Here is a 16,378-nt window from a genome sequence, read left to right as displayed (position 1 = left end):
GCCATTTGCTAGAAACTGGTCATTTCTTCCTCGTTTAAAACAATCAGAGGGGAAGGCAACCATTCTCCCCACCCACCCAGCCCCCAAGATATTTCTAATGCACTTTATTCTTGTTTTTCTGGCATTCAGACTGCAAGATGTCCCGAAAGTGGCTTCTGGAGACATTGGTTGTCGTGCTCTGTAAGTACAGTTTTCTTGGATTTTAAATATATTTGAGGAATCTGTAAGCGAGTTCCTCAAAATCATTGACGATTGATGTCTGTGGAGATTCTCTATCATCCAGGTCATGTTTGTTCCCAAAGGTGCTTTTGCTTCGCCCTGCGAGGCAACTGGACTTTCTGGTTTTTCTTTGAAGACGTTTCACTTCTCATCCAAGAAGCTTCTTCAGCTCTGACTGGAATGGTGCGGAATGGAAGACTTCAAAATCCTTCCATTCCCCTCCATCCAGTCAGAACTGAAGAAGCTTCTTGGATGAGAAGCGAAACGTCTTCAAAGAAAAAACAGAAAATCCAGTTACCTCTTGGAAAAAAAAGAAAGAAAGAAAGAAGGACTTTTGGGACATGGATGATTTATCTTACTCGGTTTATCCAAACTGAATGACCACTCGTTCAGCCATCGTTCAAACTTGCGACGGTGCTGTGCGAGTCAGACTTCCAACCGATGTTTAGATTTCCAGCTGTCGCAGCATTCCCATGGTCAAAGTCACCCTTTGCTGGGGAATCCATGGGGAAACCAGCAGGATCTCCCAAAAGATAACCCTATAACAGTGATGGCTAACCATTTTTTCCTCGGGTGTCAAAAGCATGTGTCCGTGTGCTGTTGTTCTGTCCCCCCTTTGCCTCCGTCCGAGTGATGGCTTAATTAGCCGGCACTATCCGCTCTGGCAGCAGAATAGCGAGCGTATGCAAGGTGTCTCTATTATCTCCCTCAATGCCGATGAGTCACCCAGGAACAAACTTCAGCTCTTAGTTAATCAGTTGATTTGCCTGCTACGAAGAGGCACAGCAGTTCTTCCTGCCTTTATATCTTGTGAGGTGTGGCTCCATGACTCAGCACTTTCTAGGCCTGCCCCACCCCTGCTTCTGTTGTTCCCTCCTCTCCTGCCTACGAAACCTAGGGTCCAACCAAGCCTGATTGCCATCAGCTGGGTCTTAAGGCGTGGGGGAAAGAGTCAGGGGACGGAGGCCTCATTATCTCTTCCACTTGGCCTGCCTCTGGCTCCTGCAGCTGAGCCAGGGAAGCCGGTGCTCCTGAGGTAAGTCCTGACAGCCCTTCCCCCTCACTTTCCAAGTCACTTTCTGGCAGGAGGCCTGGCTCCAAGTCACTTTCTGGCAGGAGGCCCAGCTCGGGGGGGGCAGACACAACAGCTGTCGCGCACGCACTCATGCTTACACCCATAATGCAATGCCCCTCCCTCACACCCCGCCCCCTTCACATACGTGCGCGATCCCCCCTTTTGGCCTCACATTCCAAAACAGCGCCTGGTGGGGGAAGCCTCACCTTCCAAAACAGGGCTGGGAGGGGAATCTCTGGAGATCTGGGAAGGCACAGGTAGCAGAAAGTGAGGAGAAAGGTAGCTCCCCCCCCCACATGCACGCTTGTCCCCCGCTTGCAGGGCAGAGATCGAAAATCAGCTGGCTGGTGGGAAGCACTCGAGTATGCGCAGTGGAGCTGAGCTGGGCGACGGCTCGCGTGCCCGCAGAGAGGGCTCCATGTGCCACCTGTGGCACACATGCCATAGGTTCACCATCATGGCCCCTATAACACCCTCACTTAATGACAGCAATGGGAGTTGCTTAACGGCAGCAACCGAGAGTATCAGAATTGCTGCTGCTATGCTGTATCTATCCATCTATCTATTTATTTATTTATTTAATTTTGTCATAACAATATACACAAGCATAACAAGCATAACACAAAAAAATTATATAATATATAAACATATATATGAGAAGAAACAAGGTAGTATAAGCATATATATATATATAGGGGAAGAAACAATAGGACAGGAACGGTAGGCACATTTGTGCTCTTATGCACACCCCTTAGAGTCCTCTTAGGAATGTGGTGAGGTCAACAGTGGATAGATTTTTAATAAAACTTTTGGGGTTATGAGAAGAGACCACAAAGTCAGGTAATGCATTCCAAGCATAGATAATTCTGTTACAGAAATCGTGTTTTCTGCAATCTAAACTGGTGCGGTTGACATTAAGTTTAAATCTATTGGTAGCTCTTGTGTTATTGTCGTTGAAACTGAAGTAGTCATTGGCAGGAAGGACATTACAACGGATGATTCTATGAGTTAAACTTAGGTCTTGTCGAAGGCGACCGGAGTTCCAAGTTTTCTAAGCCTAGGATTTCAAGTCTGGTGGGATAAGGTATTTTATTGGTTACGGAGGAGTGGAGAACTCTTCTCGTAAAATACCTTTGGACACGCTCAACTGTATGATCTAAGATCTTACTTTCTGACCATGTCTCTTAGCGATAGAAATTCCAGTTCCAACTGTTGTTGTTAGTTAAGGAATGCCTTTAGCAATTCAGGGAAGGCGGGCAAAATGTGTGGCTTGTACATCGTGCTAACAAGGGACCCTGGGTAAGCAAACCATAGCGTATTATGGGCCGCATAGACATATTTCAGGATTGAAATAGTGGCATTTGAAAACTGAACAAAAAGGGGACGTAGAATATTATCAAACGTGGAATTTATTTTACCAACGGTTGGTGGGGAAAAAGGGGGTGGAGATTAAGAATGTTAATCTGTATTGTTCAGCAAATTAAATACCCAGACAACACGATGTTTATTAAGCACTAAGAAATGTCTTTAATAGAAAATCAATAAAATTAAAAAACAACAACCAAATATTTCAGTATTGAGTACAGCTACTCCTCAACTTACAACCATTCATTTAGTGACCGTTTGAAGCTACAACGGCCCTGAAAAATGACCGTTTTTCACACTTTGCAATCATTGCAGCACCCCCATGGTCACGTGATCAAAAGTCAGACGCTTGGCAACTGGCGTGTATTTGTGACGGTTGCAGTGTCTCGAGGTCGTGTGATCACCTTCTGACAAGCAGCGTTGGGGGAAGCCTAATTCACTTAACGATCACATTATTAATATAAAAACTGAAGTTTGTTTGTTTGTTTGTTTGTTTATTCAGATTTGTATACCGCCCTATCTCCCTAGGGACTCAGGGCGGTTCCCAGGCAAATAAAATACATATAAATACAAGATAAAATGTCCGTTAAAAAACTTATTAAATATAGCCCGATAATTAAAACAATATATATAATAAAACCCATTTAAAATCTAAATTTAAAAAACCTAGTCCAGCCCTGCGCAGACGAATAGATGTGTTTTAAGCTCGCGGCGGAAGGTTCGGAGGTCCGGAAGTTGACGAAGTCCTGGGGGGAATTCGTTCCAGAGGGTGGGAGCCCCCACAGAGAAGGCCCTTCCTCTGGGTGTCGCCAGATGGCACTGCCTAGCCGACGGCACCCTGAGGAGTCTCCCTCTGTGAGAGCGCACGGGTCGGTGAGAGGTATTTGGTAGCAGCAGGCGGTCCCGTAGATAGCCCGGCCCAATGCCATGGAGCGCTTTAAAGGTAGTTACCAGCACCTTGAAGCGCACCCGGAAAGCCACAGGCAGCCAGTGCAGTCTGCGCAGGAGAGGTGTCACGCGGGTGCCAGGAGGGGCTCCCTCTATCACCCGCGTAGCTGCATTCTGAACTAACTGCAGCCTCCGGATGCCCTTCAAGGGGAGCCCCATGTAGAGAGCATTCATTTAAGTGATTCATTTAACAACTCTGGCAAGAACGGCCGTAACATGGAATAAAACCCACTTCATATCTTGCTTAGCAATGGAAAGTTTAGGTTCAATTGCCGTTGTCAGCTAAGATCAACCTGTAAGCTGGCCAAGTTTGCATCCCACAGTCACAACCAAACAAGCCCTTAGTTTGTTTTAATGCCTATCAAATATTGGCTTCATTGGATGGCCATTAGCCATATTATCCTTCTGGGTGACCTTCGTAGGTTAGATATCAAGCATGTCAATTAGCATTGATTCCATTCCTCTCTAAGCAAACAGTTCCTATTGTTGTGTGTCTATACATATCCATGGATGTTCCAGTGCAGGACATCACATCAATTTGGAATGAGATAGACCAATAATAAAAAGGGACGCGGTGGCTCAGGGGCTAAGATGCTGAGGTTGTCGATCGAAAGGTTGGCAGTTCAGCAGTTCGAATCCCTAGTGCCGCGTAATGGGGTAAGCTGAAGAATGTTACGGCTGCTTTTGTTCTCTGCAGCCACTGACCAATAAAAGGTAAAGGTAAAGGTTCCCCTCGCACATATGTGCTAGTCGTTCCGGACTCTAGGGGGCGGTGCTCATCTCCATTTTAAAGCCAAAGAGCCAGAGTTGTTCAAAGACGTTTCCGTGGTCATGTGGCCGGCATAACTAAATGCTAAAGGCGCACGGAACGCTGTTACCTTCCCACCAAAGGTGGTCCCTATTTTTCTACTTGCATTTTTTATGTGCTTTCGAACTGCTAGGTTGGCAGAAGCTGGGACAAGTAATGGGAGCTCACTCTGTTCTGCAGCGCTAGGGATTTGAACTGGTGAACTGCCGACCTTCTGATCGACAAGCTCAGCATCTTAACCACTGAGCCACCACGTCCCACTTATAATGAAGATATGGACCCTTATAATCTTAAGGCACGCAGCCACCTAAGGCTTACTTTTACCAAGTCCGTGTAAATAGCATGAAAGCACCAAATATTTGTTCCTTTAATGTATTCCAGCAATTCAGTAAATCAAAAATTGCAGCTCTATCCGGTATGCAAATATGTTTTTTGTCCAGGCGATGAATATTGCTTTTTTTTTTCTTATAACGTTGCCTGCTCCACCACCTGGTAGAGCAAATTCTTTTCTTTCCCCCTCTCCGTATAATAGGGGCCGTCTAAGGGGATTGAAATAGAATGTTAATTCAGAATTATTTAATTCAGAATCATTTTAATTTGCTTTTCAGTCTGAATTAGATATAAATAGGGTTTTCACTCTCCTCCCTGCCATCCTTTTTTACATTACACAAATTACATCCGTACTGATTTCTGCTGAGGGCATTAGCATTTTAATCAGCCGTGCCATACTGTATTCTGGCAGTCCAACTACAAGTCAAGGTGTATTGATTTTTCTTTTTTCTTTTGAAAAAAAAAATCACATTCTCCATGAATACAAACAATGAACATTGGGGGGGGGGGAATTGCAGTTCTATGTAGCAGCCCAATGGCATCTCTTTACGCTTTGAAACTCTCAAGGCATTTCCATCCTGGCAGCAGGGTTTTTTTCCCCCCCCATATATCATCTGTAATTTGTTTCTTTTCTAGCACTGCTGACTCTGATGAGCTCTCATCCTGATCCGTGCCATGAAGTCAATTGTGGGAAAGGATATGTTTGCCGAGCTATCCACAACCAGGCGGAGTGTTTTCCAGAACCTCAGTCCTGCAATTCTGTCCGATGCCAAGAAGGGACGCTCTGTGCCATAGTCGATGGCTTGCCCAGATGTGTCCCTTACCCGTCCTCTTGTCATCAGGTCCAGTGTAAAGAAGGGACAATTTGTAGCCTGACAGATGGCTTCCCCAAATGCGTGCCTGTGCCGCAATCCTGTGCCGCCGTTCAGTGCAAAGAAGGCACCATCTGTGCCATTATTAACAGTTGGCCTCAGTGCATTCCGAGGCCCGAGTCTTGCCAAAACACGCCTTGCAACCCAGGAATGGTGTGCGAACTCATTAATGGATGGCCGCAGTGTGTGCCCCGCCCGCTTTCCTGTCACAGCGTCCACTGCAAAGATGGGACCGAATGTCAGATCGTTCACGGCCAGCCTCAATGCGTTCCAGCCTCTGCCTCGTGCAGCGAGATCCTGTGTGAGAGAGGAAGCATGTGTGAGATGGTCGACGGCCACGCCAGGTGCGTCGCACTGCCGCCCTCCTGCCTCCATATTGAATGCAGGCAAGGGACCATGTGTAATATGGTTGACGGGTGGCCAAAATGCGTCCCGAGTCCAACTTGCAAAGATTTAAATTGCGAAGCTGGTACCAAGTGCAAGATGGTGAACCACCTGCCCAGATGCTTGCCCGTCCCTGTCTCCTGTGACCAAATTCACTGCAGGCCTGGGTCCGTATGTGAGCTGGAAGATGGTCAGCCCTTATGTGTGCCCATCCCACCTTCTTGCGACAGGATCCATTGTGAAGAAGGAACGATCTGTGAGATCATCGACGATGTCCCCGAATGTGTGCCTGCCATCACCTCTTGTAACAATGTACAGTGCCCGACGGGAACCATCTGTGAAGTGGTCAACAATTGGCCCACCTGTAGGCCTCGCCCACACTCCTGCGAGAGCATTGTGTGTAAGAATGGAACGGTCTGTGACATCGTCAACGGCTGGCCGACTTGTATTCCGGTTGTGCCAACCACTTGTGCGTCCATTGTTTGCAGGGAGCAAGCTGTGTGTGAAATGGTGAACGGTGTACCGACCTGCACACCCATCCCACTGTCTTGTGACAGGTACAAGTGCAGAGAGGGAACAGTTTGTGAAGTTTTCCATGGATGGCCCATGTGCATACCTGTGGCGTCTTCGTGTCAGAAAATAGAGTGTGCGCAGGGCTCTGTTTGTAACATAATTGATGGCTGGCCCAAATGTGTCCCAGCCCCACCTACCTGTGACCAGCTTCAATGTGAAAGAGGAACTGTATGCGAAAAAGTAAATGGGCAGCCTGTATGTGTTCCACTCCCTCCCTCTTGTGAGCACATCTATTGCGAACAAGGGACTGTTTGTGAAATTGTGGAAGGATGGCCCAGATGTGTTCCAATCCCCGCATCCTGTGACAAAATCCACTGCAGACCGGGGACCACTTGCAAAATAATTGATCACTGGCCTCAGTGTGTTCCCACTCCGCCTACCTGTGACAAACTGCGCTGCAAAGATGGCAGCATTTGTGAAATTGTTGATGATTGGCCCATGTGCGTGCCGACTCCGGCTTCCTGTGATAAAATCGAGTGCAAGGAAGGATTAATTTGTGAAATGGTTGATGATTGGCCCAGATGTAGCCGAATGTTGAACTCTTGTGAAAAAGTCCACTGCCAGGAAGGGACCAAATGTGAAATCCACGATGGGCTTCCAAAATGCATTTCTGTATCTTTGTCCTGCAACAATTACCATTGTAAAGAAGGGTTTATTTGTCGGATCGATGAGGGTTGGCCGAAGTGCCTTCCTGACCGTACTCCTTGTGAAAAACTCAATTGCAGTGCAGGAATGGTATGTGACACACTTCAAGGGCAGCCCAGATGTGTCCCCATCACCACCTCCTGTGCTAATGTCATCTGCAAGGAAGGGACCGTTTGTGAACTCAATCATGGTTGGCCCACGTGTGTTCCCATCTCACCCTCTTGTGCAAACCTCAAATGCAGTGAAGGGACTGTGTGTGAGATATATGATGGGCGTCCAAAATGTCTCCCCATCTCATCTTCTTGTAACCATTTTCAGTGCAGCTCTGGAACCGTTTGTGTTATCAGCCATGGTTGGCCCAAATGTGTCCCTCTCTCACTCTCTTGTGAGAACTTCAAATGCAGTGAAGGAACTGTGTGCGAGATATATGAAGGGCAGCCAAAATGCCTTCCTAGATCTCCCTCATGTCACCAATTCCATTGTCAGAGCGGAACAGTGTGTGAAATAAACAATGGCTGGCCACAGTGTGTTCCGATTCCCACTTCTTGTGGAAATGCCAGTTGCAGTGTTGGGACCATGTGCCAAATGGTTACTGGCTTGCCCCAGTGTGTTCCTACATCACTTTCCTGTGATCAATTCACCTGCCATGAAGGAAGTGTTTGTAAAATGGTTGACAACTGGCCAAAATGCCTTCCTATCCCATTGTCATGCGAAAGGTCAAACTGCCAGGAAGGTACAGTTTGTGAGATTGTTAACGGATTGCCAACTTGCGTCCCAGTTCCATCTTCCTGTGACAAAACCATCTGTAAGCAAGGGATGATATGCCAGATGGTGAACGGTTGGCCAGCCTGTGTTCCAGCATCCTCAACGTTGTGTGCTTCTATGCATTGTCAAGTGGGAACTATGTGTCAACTCATTGATGGAAGTCCACAATGCGTGCCCAGCACACCTTCCTGTAGCCAGTTTCAGTGTCCTGCTGGGACTATCTGTGACATGGCCAGTGGCTGGCCCAAATGCGTTCCTCTGCCAACCTCCTGTGAAAACACCCATTGTCAAAGTGGGACTATTTGTCAAGTTGTAAATGGTTGGCCCACATGTGTGGCCCCTGCCCATTCATGCCAGACAATTCAATGCTCGGAAGGGACCATTTGTAGATTGGTGTATGGTTTACCTAGATGTTTTCCTCTTGTATCTCCCCAAGCGATGTGTTGGGCCTCTGGTCAGCCCCATTATCACACATTTGATGGACACAGCTTTGATTTCCAAGGTACCTGCACTTATACAGTGGCTAAGACTTGCAGTACCAGCTCCAGCCTGCCGTTCTTCCACATCTTCACCAAGAGTCAGAAGAGTTTCCCTTTCTCTTTCATCAATCATGTCACTGTCACCATCTACAACTCCAACATCACCATGATCAAGCATGAGTACAGTCTTGTCAGAGTAAGAACCCCCTTCCTACCGTTTCATTATTTATTTTTCACGTATTTACATTTTCCAATTTCTTCATCGCCCATCTTCCTCAGTTAACACTGAGAAAGTGCTGGTGGCTTAACTTCAGCTGTCCCCAATAAAAATTCTGCTCGTGAGAGACAAAAGAAAGCAGGTAACATAATGTATTTTTTGCAGTATAAGGCATACTTTTTTTCCCTCCTAAAAGAGGGCGGAAATGTTGGTGCATCTTATACATTTTTGGCCTCCTGAAGCCCTGCCCCGTTTGTCCCATTTTTGAAAATGTCCCGTTTTTCACAAAAACAGGGTGCTCAGGGGGTTTGGGAGGCCTGCAGAGTGCTCCTGGGGGCTGGGGAGAGCAAAAATGCCCCTGTTGATGCAAAAAAAAAAGCCCATTTTTTAGAAAAAAATGAGGGCATTTTTGCCCTCCCCCAGTCCCCAGGAGCACTCTGTAGGCCTCCCAAACCCTCTATGCGCCCTGTTTTTTGCCCATTTTTGCAAAAAAATGGGGTGTGCAGTGGGTTTGGGAGGCCAAACCAGACAATTATGGAGGTGCAGATGACAGACTCAATAATTCCTGTGTAGAACTGGATCAGCAGCTCCTTGGGCAGTTTGAGCTTTCTGAGTTGGTGCTGAAAGAACATTCTTTGTTGTGCTTTTTTGATGACGTTTTTGATGTTAGCTGTCCATTTTAGATCTTGCAATATGATAGAACCTAGAAATTTGAAGGTTTCTACTGTTGATACTGTGTTGTCTAGTATTGTAAGAGGTGGAAGTATGGAAGGGTTTCTCCTAAAGTCTACCACCATTTCTACAGTTTTGAATCTTCCCTATGCCAGAACAGACAATAGGACATTACTCTAAGCCAGGGGTGTCAAACTCGATTTCATTGAGGGCTACATCAGGGTTGTGTTTGAGCTCGGGGAGTGGTGGGGGTGGCATTTTTGCCCTCCCCCGGCTCCGGAGGCTTTCCTTGAGCCTCTGGGATGGAAAAAATGGTCTCCCCAGGCTCTGGAAGCCCTCTGGAGACTGGAAGCAGAACTTTCCTGAATTACCAGTAGACCCATTTTTCACCCTCCCTGAGCCTTTGTGCATGCCCTGCCCCTACCTGCATCCGAAACAGGCCACATGGAGACTCCTGGGAGGGGCAGTGTGGAGTGGGAAAGGCCAGCCAAGAATGGGATTTGGGGGTTCTCCAAATTGCACAGAATCTTAGCTAGAGGTTCTCCTGAACCTCTGCGAACCCCCAGCAGCCCCACCCCTGTATGTAATCTCAAAAACAAACAAGGATCACCTGCCTTTGTCTCTTCTAGATCAACCAGGTGCGTTCTCGTCTGCCGATAAGTTTACACAATGGGATGGTCTCTTTATACCATCGAGGAAACCAGCTGGTGATCGAAACCCAGTTTGGCCTGAAGGTTTACTATGACTGGAACTATTACCTAGTGGTGAAGGTCACCACAGCTTTCCAAAATCAAATTTGTGGCCTTTGTGGCAACTACAACGGAGATCCCAACGATGACTTTGCTACCCCTTCGGGAAGCTTGGCCGCCAGCGCTGTGGAATTGGGCAAGAGCTGGAAAGTGGACGACGGAGATGAAGCGTGCAGACACGGCTGCCATGACAGGTGCCTGCGGTGTTCTGCGGAATTGGCAGCCAGATACAATACCGAAAGTTCGTGTGGCATGATCACTCAACACAGGAGTGGCCCTTTCCATCGCTGCCATTCCTTGATTGATCCCAAGCCATATTTGAATGACTGCGTCATTGATTTGTGTGCCTTTGAGGGTTACAAGCAGATTTTGTGTCGGGCCCTGAAGACGTACGCTGATGCCTGTCAGAGAGAAGGGATGGCAATATCTGCCTGGAGGAAAGACGCCGGCTGCCGTGAGTAGAGCCTGGGATTTATGGAGATGGGGCTCCCACTAGTTTACAGTGACAGGAGGCATTCATAGGAGGGGACTGTCATTCCGGATTGCAATGGGTGTGATAAATCAGTGTTGCATATATGTATAGCCAGACAGATGTTGCAGGTAAATGGAATAGAGATTGACTACAACGTTACGTTTAAAAAGAAATGGTTCTCAGAAGAGATGAGTTGATGGGCTGCCGAAAAATAATCAGAAAATAAGAACACTGATTATATTAAGATGGATGGAGAAGAGTGACAGTGAAAAGAGAGCAAGAGAACCAGCCAATCTATATAAGAATGGGTAACTGGGGATCTCGACCTGAAGGCCAGCAAAAAAGCCATTTCTTTGGTAGCTCAGGGCTAGAGTTAAAATTAGGATTAGGGGCTAGGGTTAGGATTAGGGTTAGGGTGTAGGTTAGAGATAGGGTTAGGGTTAGGGTTAGGGTTAGGGTTAGGGTTAGGGTTAGGGTTAGGGTTAGAGTTAGAGTTAGAGTTAGAGTTAGAGTTAGAGTTAGAGTTAGAGTTAGAGTTAGAGTTAGAGTTAGGGTTAGGTTAGGGTTATGGTTAGGGTTATGGGTTTGGGTTAGGATTAGGATTAGCCTTAGGGTTATGGGTTTGGGTTTGGGTTAGCGTTAGGGTTTGACTTTGGCTTTAGCTTTGGCTTTGGCTTTGGCTTTGGCTTTGGCTTTGGCTTAGGGTTAGGGTTAGGGTTAGGGGTTTGGGTTAGGGTTAGGGTGGAGCTACTCATAAACAGATAGAGGCATGGTAGGCTTCACAATGGCCTTCCCTGAAGTAATAGCCACTATATTCTGCACCAGATATAATTTCTGAATGTCCGAGATTAGCTCCACGTAGAGGAGAGAACTCATACAAAGTGAGTGAATGAGAAAAGGAATTTTTGGTTTGGAAAGGATAGATTTGGGGCAACAGATAACTCTGTGTAAAAGCTTTGCTGGTCACAGCTGCCACTTGCTCTTAGAACAGGGGCTGGGAGTCCAGGAGGACCCCAGATTGCACAGCAGTTCTGTTTTAGGAAGCGCCACACCATTCAAAACCAAATATGGAAATCTCCAAATAGTGGAAGAACCATGCCCTTAATTCAGTGCGGTCAGGCTTGAGTTTAAAGCAGGGATGTCCAACCTTGGCAACTTTAAGACCTATGGACTTCAACTCCCAGAATTCCCTAGCCAGTATGGCTACCTGGGGCAGGGGTCTGCAACCTTAAACACTCAAACAGCCATTTGGACCCGTTTCCCACAGAAAAGAAAACACCGGGAGCCACAAAACCCTTCCCGTGCCTGACTATTTCTTGAGCGGCCACAAAACTAGAATATGTAGTTGAATTAAACGTTCTGTTTTCTTCTGAAACTTTTCTTTTGTTGGACTTATTCATGGTTGGCCTACTGGGGGTTGAAAAACTCAATAAATGGCATGCCAGCAGGTGTCGTTGTGATGCATATTTTGAGTGACAGGGAGCCGCAGCAGAGGGGTGAAAGAGCCACATGCGGCTCCAGAGCTGCAGGTTACTGACTCCTCAGCTGGGGAATTCTGAGAGTTGAAATCCACGGAGCTTAAGGTTGCCAAGTTTGGGCACTCCGGCTTTAAAGCCTGTTCCTCCCCACCTAGACACTAACAGCTCCAGACATGGATCAAGGTCTCAGTAGAATTACTTAGTCAACTGAGGGCCTAAATATATAGCTAAGTATTTTTTTTTTATTTGCATTTATATCCCGCCCTTCTCCGAAGACTCAGGGCGGCTTACACTATGTCAAGCAATAGTCTTCATCCATTTGTATATTATATACAAAGTCAACTTATTGCCCCCAACAATCTGGGTCCTCATTTTACCTACCTTATAAAGGATGGAAGGCTGAGTCAACCTTGGGCCTGGTGGGACTTGAACCTGCAGTAACCTGTCTTACCAGTCTGAGCCACAGAGGCCCATATCACCAGCATAGTAATAATATCTGACCTCACATTGATTGATGACCTTAACTGAGATATTAAATAAGAGGGTATTATATATTATATTATATTAAACCAGGATGATTAGGTGACTGAAGACCAAAACATATGAAGAATGATTAAAGGAACTGGGCATGGCTAGTGTAGTGAAGAGAAGGACTAGGGGGGAAGTAATAGTAGTCTTCCAATACTTGAGGGGCTGCCACAGAGAGGAAGGGGTCAAGCTATTTTCCAAAGCACCTGAAGGCCAGACAAGGAATAATGGATGGAAATTGAACAAGGAGAGATTCAACTTGGAAATAAGGAGACATTTCCTGACAGTGAAAACAATCAACCAATGGAACAGAAGTTGCCTTCAGAAGTTGTGGGAGCTTCATCACCGGAGGCCTTCAAGAAGAGATTGGACTGCCATTTGTCAGAAATGGTGTAGGGTCTCCTGCTTGGATGTGGGGGGTTGGACTAGATGACCTACAAGTTCCCTTCCAACTCTGTTAATCTGCTAGATGGAGTGTCAATTTCCTGAGGCACTCCACAAACTAGGAACCTTCTTTGTTTTGTTCCCTTTTATTAGGCAGCAAAGATGAGAACTTGTAGGAGAACACCTACCACTAACCCTGTTTGTTTTTCCTTCTACAGCCTTGATCTGTCCTTACCACAGCCAACACATGGCCTGTGGCACAGCCTGTCCTGCCACATGCAGCAACCCTGATGCGCCAAAGAAATGCCACCTGCCCTGCATGGAGACCTGTCAGTGCAAGCCGGGCTATGTGCTCGATGGTGGGAAATGCATTCCCAAAGAGCAATGTGGCTGCGTCTATCGCGGTCAGATCTATGCTCCCAATGAACAGTTCTGGGGCGATCAACAGTGCCACCTGCAATGCGTATGCAACCCACGAGACAGGAAAGTGGCCTGCCACAGTTCGGCTTGCAAGGAAGGAGAGGGGTGCCATGTGATTAATGGCGTAAGGAAGTGCCATCCAACTTTCTATGGGACCTGCACTACCCTGGGCCAGCTGCATTACATCACCTTCGACGGGGTGCACTTTGACTTCTCGGGAACTTGCGTTTATCGTTTGGCTGAGCTCTGCCACAAGACAGCAAACCTCACTCCGTTTCAAGTCCTGGTTCAGCACCAAGGACAGGACTCTGAGAGCTCAGCAGCCGCCAAAGTACTTGAGGTCCATGTTTACGGCATGGCAATCCTTATCAGCCATAGCAAAGTCTTGGTGAGTACAATACAGGTAGTCCTCAATTTACGAGCACCATTGAGCAAAGGGCCTCTGTGGCTCAGACTGGTAAGACAGTCTGTTATTAACACAGCTGCCTGCAATTACTGCAGGTTCTAGTCCCACCAGGCCCAAGGTTGACTCAGCCTTCCATCCTTTATAAGGTAGGTAAAATGAGGACCCAGATTGTTGGGGGGGCAATAAGTTGACTTTGTATATAAATATACAAATAGGATGAAGACTATTGCTGACATAGTGTAAGCCGCGCTGAGTCTTCAGAGAAGGGCGGGATATAAATGCAAATTTTAAAAAAAAGGTGGTTGTTAAGTGAGTTTGGCCCCATTATACAACCCCCCTTTTTTTTTTGCCACAGTTGTTCAGTGAATCGCAGCAGTTAAGTTAGTACAGGTAGACCTCAACTTCCAATCACAACTGAGTCCCCAAAGTTATGTTGCTAAGGGAAACATTTGTTTCATGAGTTTTGCTCCATTTTGTGACCTTTCTTGCCACCCGTTGTTAATAGAATCACTGCAGTTGTTACGTGAATCTTGTTTCTCCATTGACTTTGCATAGAATAGAATAGAATAGAATAGAAGAGTAGGATAGGATAGGATAGGATAGGATAGGATAGGATAGGATAGGATAGGATAGGATAGGATAGGATAGTTGGAAAGGGATCTTGGAGGACGTCTAGTCCAACCCCCTGTTTAAGCAGGAAGCCCTATAACATTTCAGACAAAAGGTTGTCCAAGCTTGTCAGAGGGTTTCAAAAGGTGATCCCAATTTTGATCACGTGACCACAGGGATGATTCAACAGTCGCAAGTGTAAAAAACGGTCATGAGCCTTTTTTTCAGTGCCATGGGTAACTTTGAACGGCCGCTAAATAAACTATTGTAAGTCGAGAACTACCTATAAGAGCGGTTGTTAAGTGCACCGGGTTTCCCCATTGACTATCAGAAGGTTGCAAAAAGTGATCGCGTGACTCCTGCACACTGCAACCGTCATAAACATTAGCCAGTTGCCAAAGCATTTGAATTTTGATCACTTGACCATGGAGGTTGTGCAAGCTGCCATTAATCCCCTTTCTCAATGCCATTGTAACTTCAAGCAGGGCCTCAGACTGGTAAGACAGTCTGTTATTAACACAGCTGCCTGCAATTACTGCAGGTTCTAGTCCCACCAGGCCCAAGGTTGACTCAGCCTTCCATCCTTTATAAGGTAGGTAAAATGAGGATCCAGATTGTTGGGGGCAATAAGTTGACTTTGTATATAAATATACAAATAGGATGAAGACTATTGCTAACATAGTGTAAGCCGCCCTGAGTCTTCGGAGAAGGGCGGGATATAAATGCAAATAAAAAAACAACAAATGGTTGTAAGTCAGTGGTGGGTTTCAACAATTTTTACTACCGGTTCTGTGGGCATGGCTTGGGGTGTGGCATGGCTTGGGGGCGTGGCTTGGTGGGTGTGGTGAGGGAAGGTTACTGCAACATCCCCATTTCCTCCCGATCAGCCGGGACTTGGGAGGCAGAGAATAGATGGGGGCGGGGCCAGTCAGGGGTGTTATTTACCGGTTCTCTGAACTTCTCAAAATCTCCGCTACCAGTTCTCCAGGACTGGTCAGAAGCTGCTGATACCCACCTGTGTTATACGTCAAGATCACCTAGCATCTTCTACCCTTCTATTTATACTTACGTGGTTCTTTGAGTCACTACATCATCTTGATTTCTGGAGGGTTTATTATCCTCTCAGAAGAGAATGCACAATCAAAATAGGATGATTGGCAAATTGTTAATTATTGATCAGAAATTATAAAACCTCTTCTATTTGCATATTACTCTTTCAGGTAAAGGCAAATATAACCTGTTATCTATCCTCCAGATGTCACTTAACGACCCTCTCCAACATTCCCCATTTTTGGTTGTGATTCCCAGGGATGTATAGCTTCTCCGCAGCTGGAGTGCCATAGGTGTCCTTTTCCTGTTCTAAGGAAAATCTACCGTGCGCATTTGCAGCCGTGGAGATAACAAATGCCTGCCCCCACTGCTCAAATTAAAAAGGAAATTGAGGGAGCCCCTGCCTCCAATTAAGGAACTCTTTCCCCAGAAAAGAACAGCTGGCCCCCGTGCAATCTTGTTTTAAACAATAATTGAAGACATGCTTGTTCACTCAGGCATATTTAAGATAATTGGCTCGTGCAAGAAGGTTTTGATTTATTTCAATGAGGCTCTTTATGCTGTAAAAGCAACTTGAGTGGCCTTATCAGGGTGAAGAGGCAACATAATTTAACTCAATGAGCTGCTTCTCATCCCTTTTGCACTCCCCTCTCAGCCTCCTCTAGCACTTGCAAAATCAAGCAGAGGGGTTTGCAAAAGTACTAAGCTTGCCCAGAAACCGTTTTTAACTAGGCAACTGTGTGGCTGTTACTGAGGTAGGGAAGGTAAAAAGGCAGGCAGCTCTTGGAAAACCACCCAACCCTGTTGACTTACAAAGAAGTTTCAAGGGCTTATTTTGCTCCATCATCAAAGCGGAACCCCCTTTTGAAGTTTCTAGATGGTTCTTGAGCAAGGGTGGGCAATTATGGCCCCCTTAAGGGCCATATTATG

At 46.4% G+C, this 16,378-nt stretch overlaps 1 protein-coding gene across 1 annotated transcript in view; it reads left to right on the top strand.

Annotated features, from left to right (window-relative positions):
- LOC131204546 (IgGFc-binding protein-like) overlaps positions 1 to 16,378 on the top strand; it is a 44,509-nt gene that overhangs the window by 5,775 nt on the left and 22,356 nt on the right. The window contains exons 2-4 of the mRNA XM_058195935.1: positions 5,382 to 8,659; positions 9,982 to 10,555; positions 13,182 to 13,771. Coding sequence (XP_058051918.1) covers positions 5,382 to 8,659; positions 9,982 to 10,555; positions 13,182 to 13,771 — 4,442 coding nt within the window. The remainder of the gene's footprint in view (positions 1 to 5,381; positions 8,660 to 9,981; positions 10,556 to 13,181; positions 13,772 to 16,378) is intronic.

The sequence above is a fragment of the Ahaetulla prasina genome, chromosome 10 (genome assembly GCF_028640845.1).
Source record: "Ahaetulla prasina isolate Xishuangbanna chromosome 10, ASM2864084v1, whole genome shotgun sequence".
NCBI classification, from domain to species: Eukaryota; Metazoa; Chordata; class Lepidosauria; order Squamata; family Colubridae; genus Ahaetulla; species Ahaetulla prasina.
This window is presented reverse-complemented; position numbering and strand designations above follow the sequence as displayed.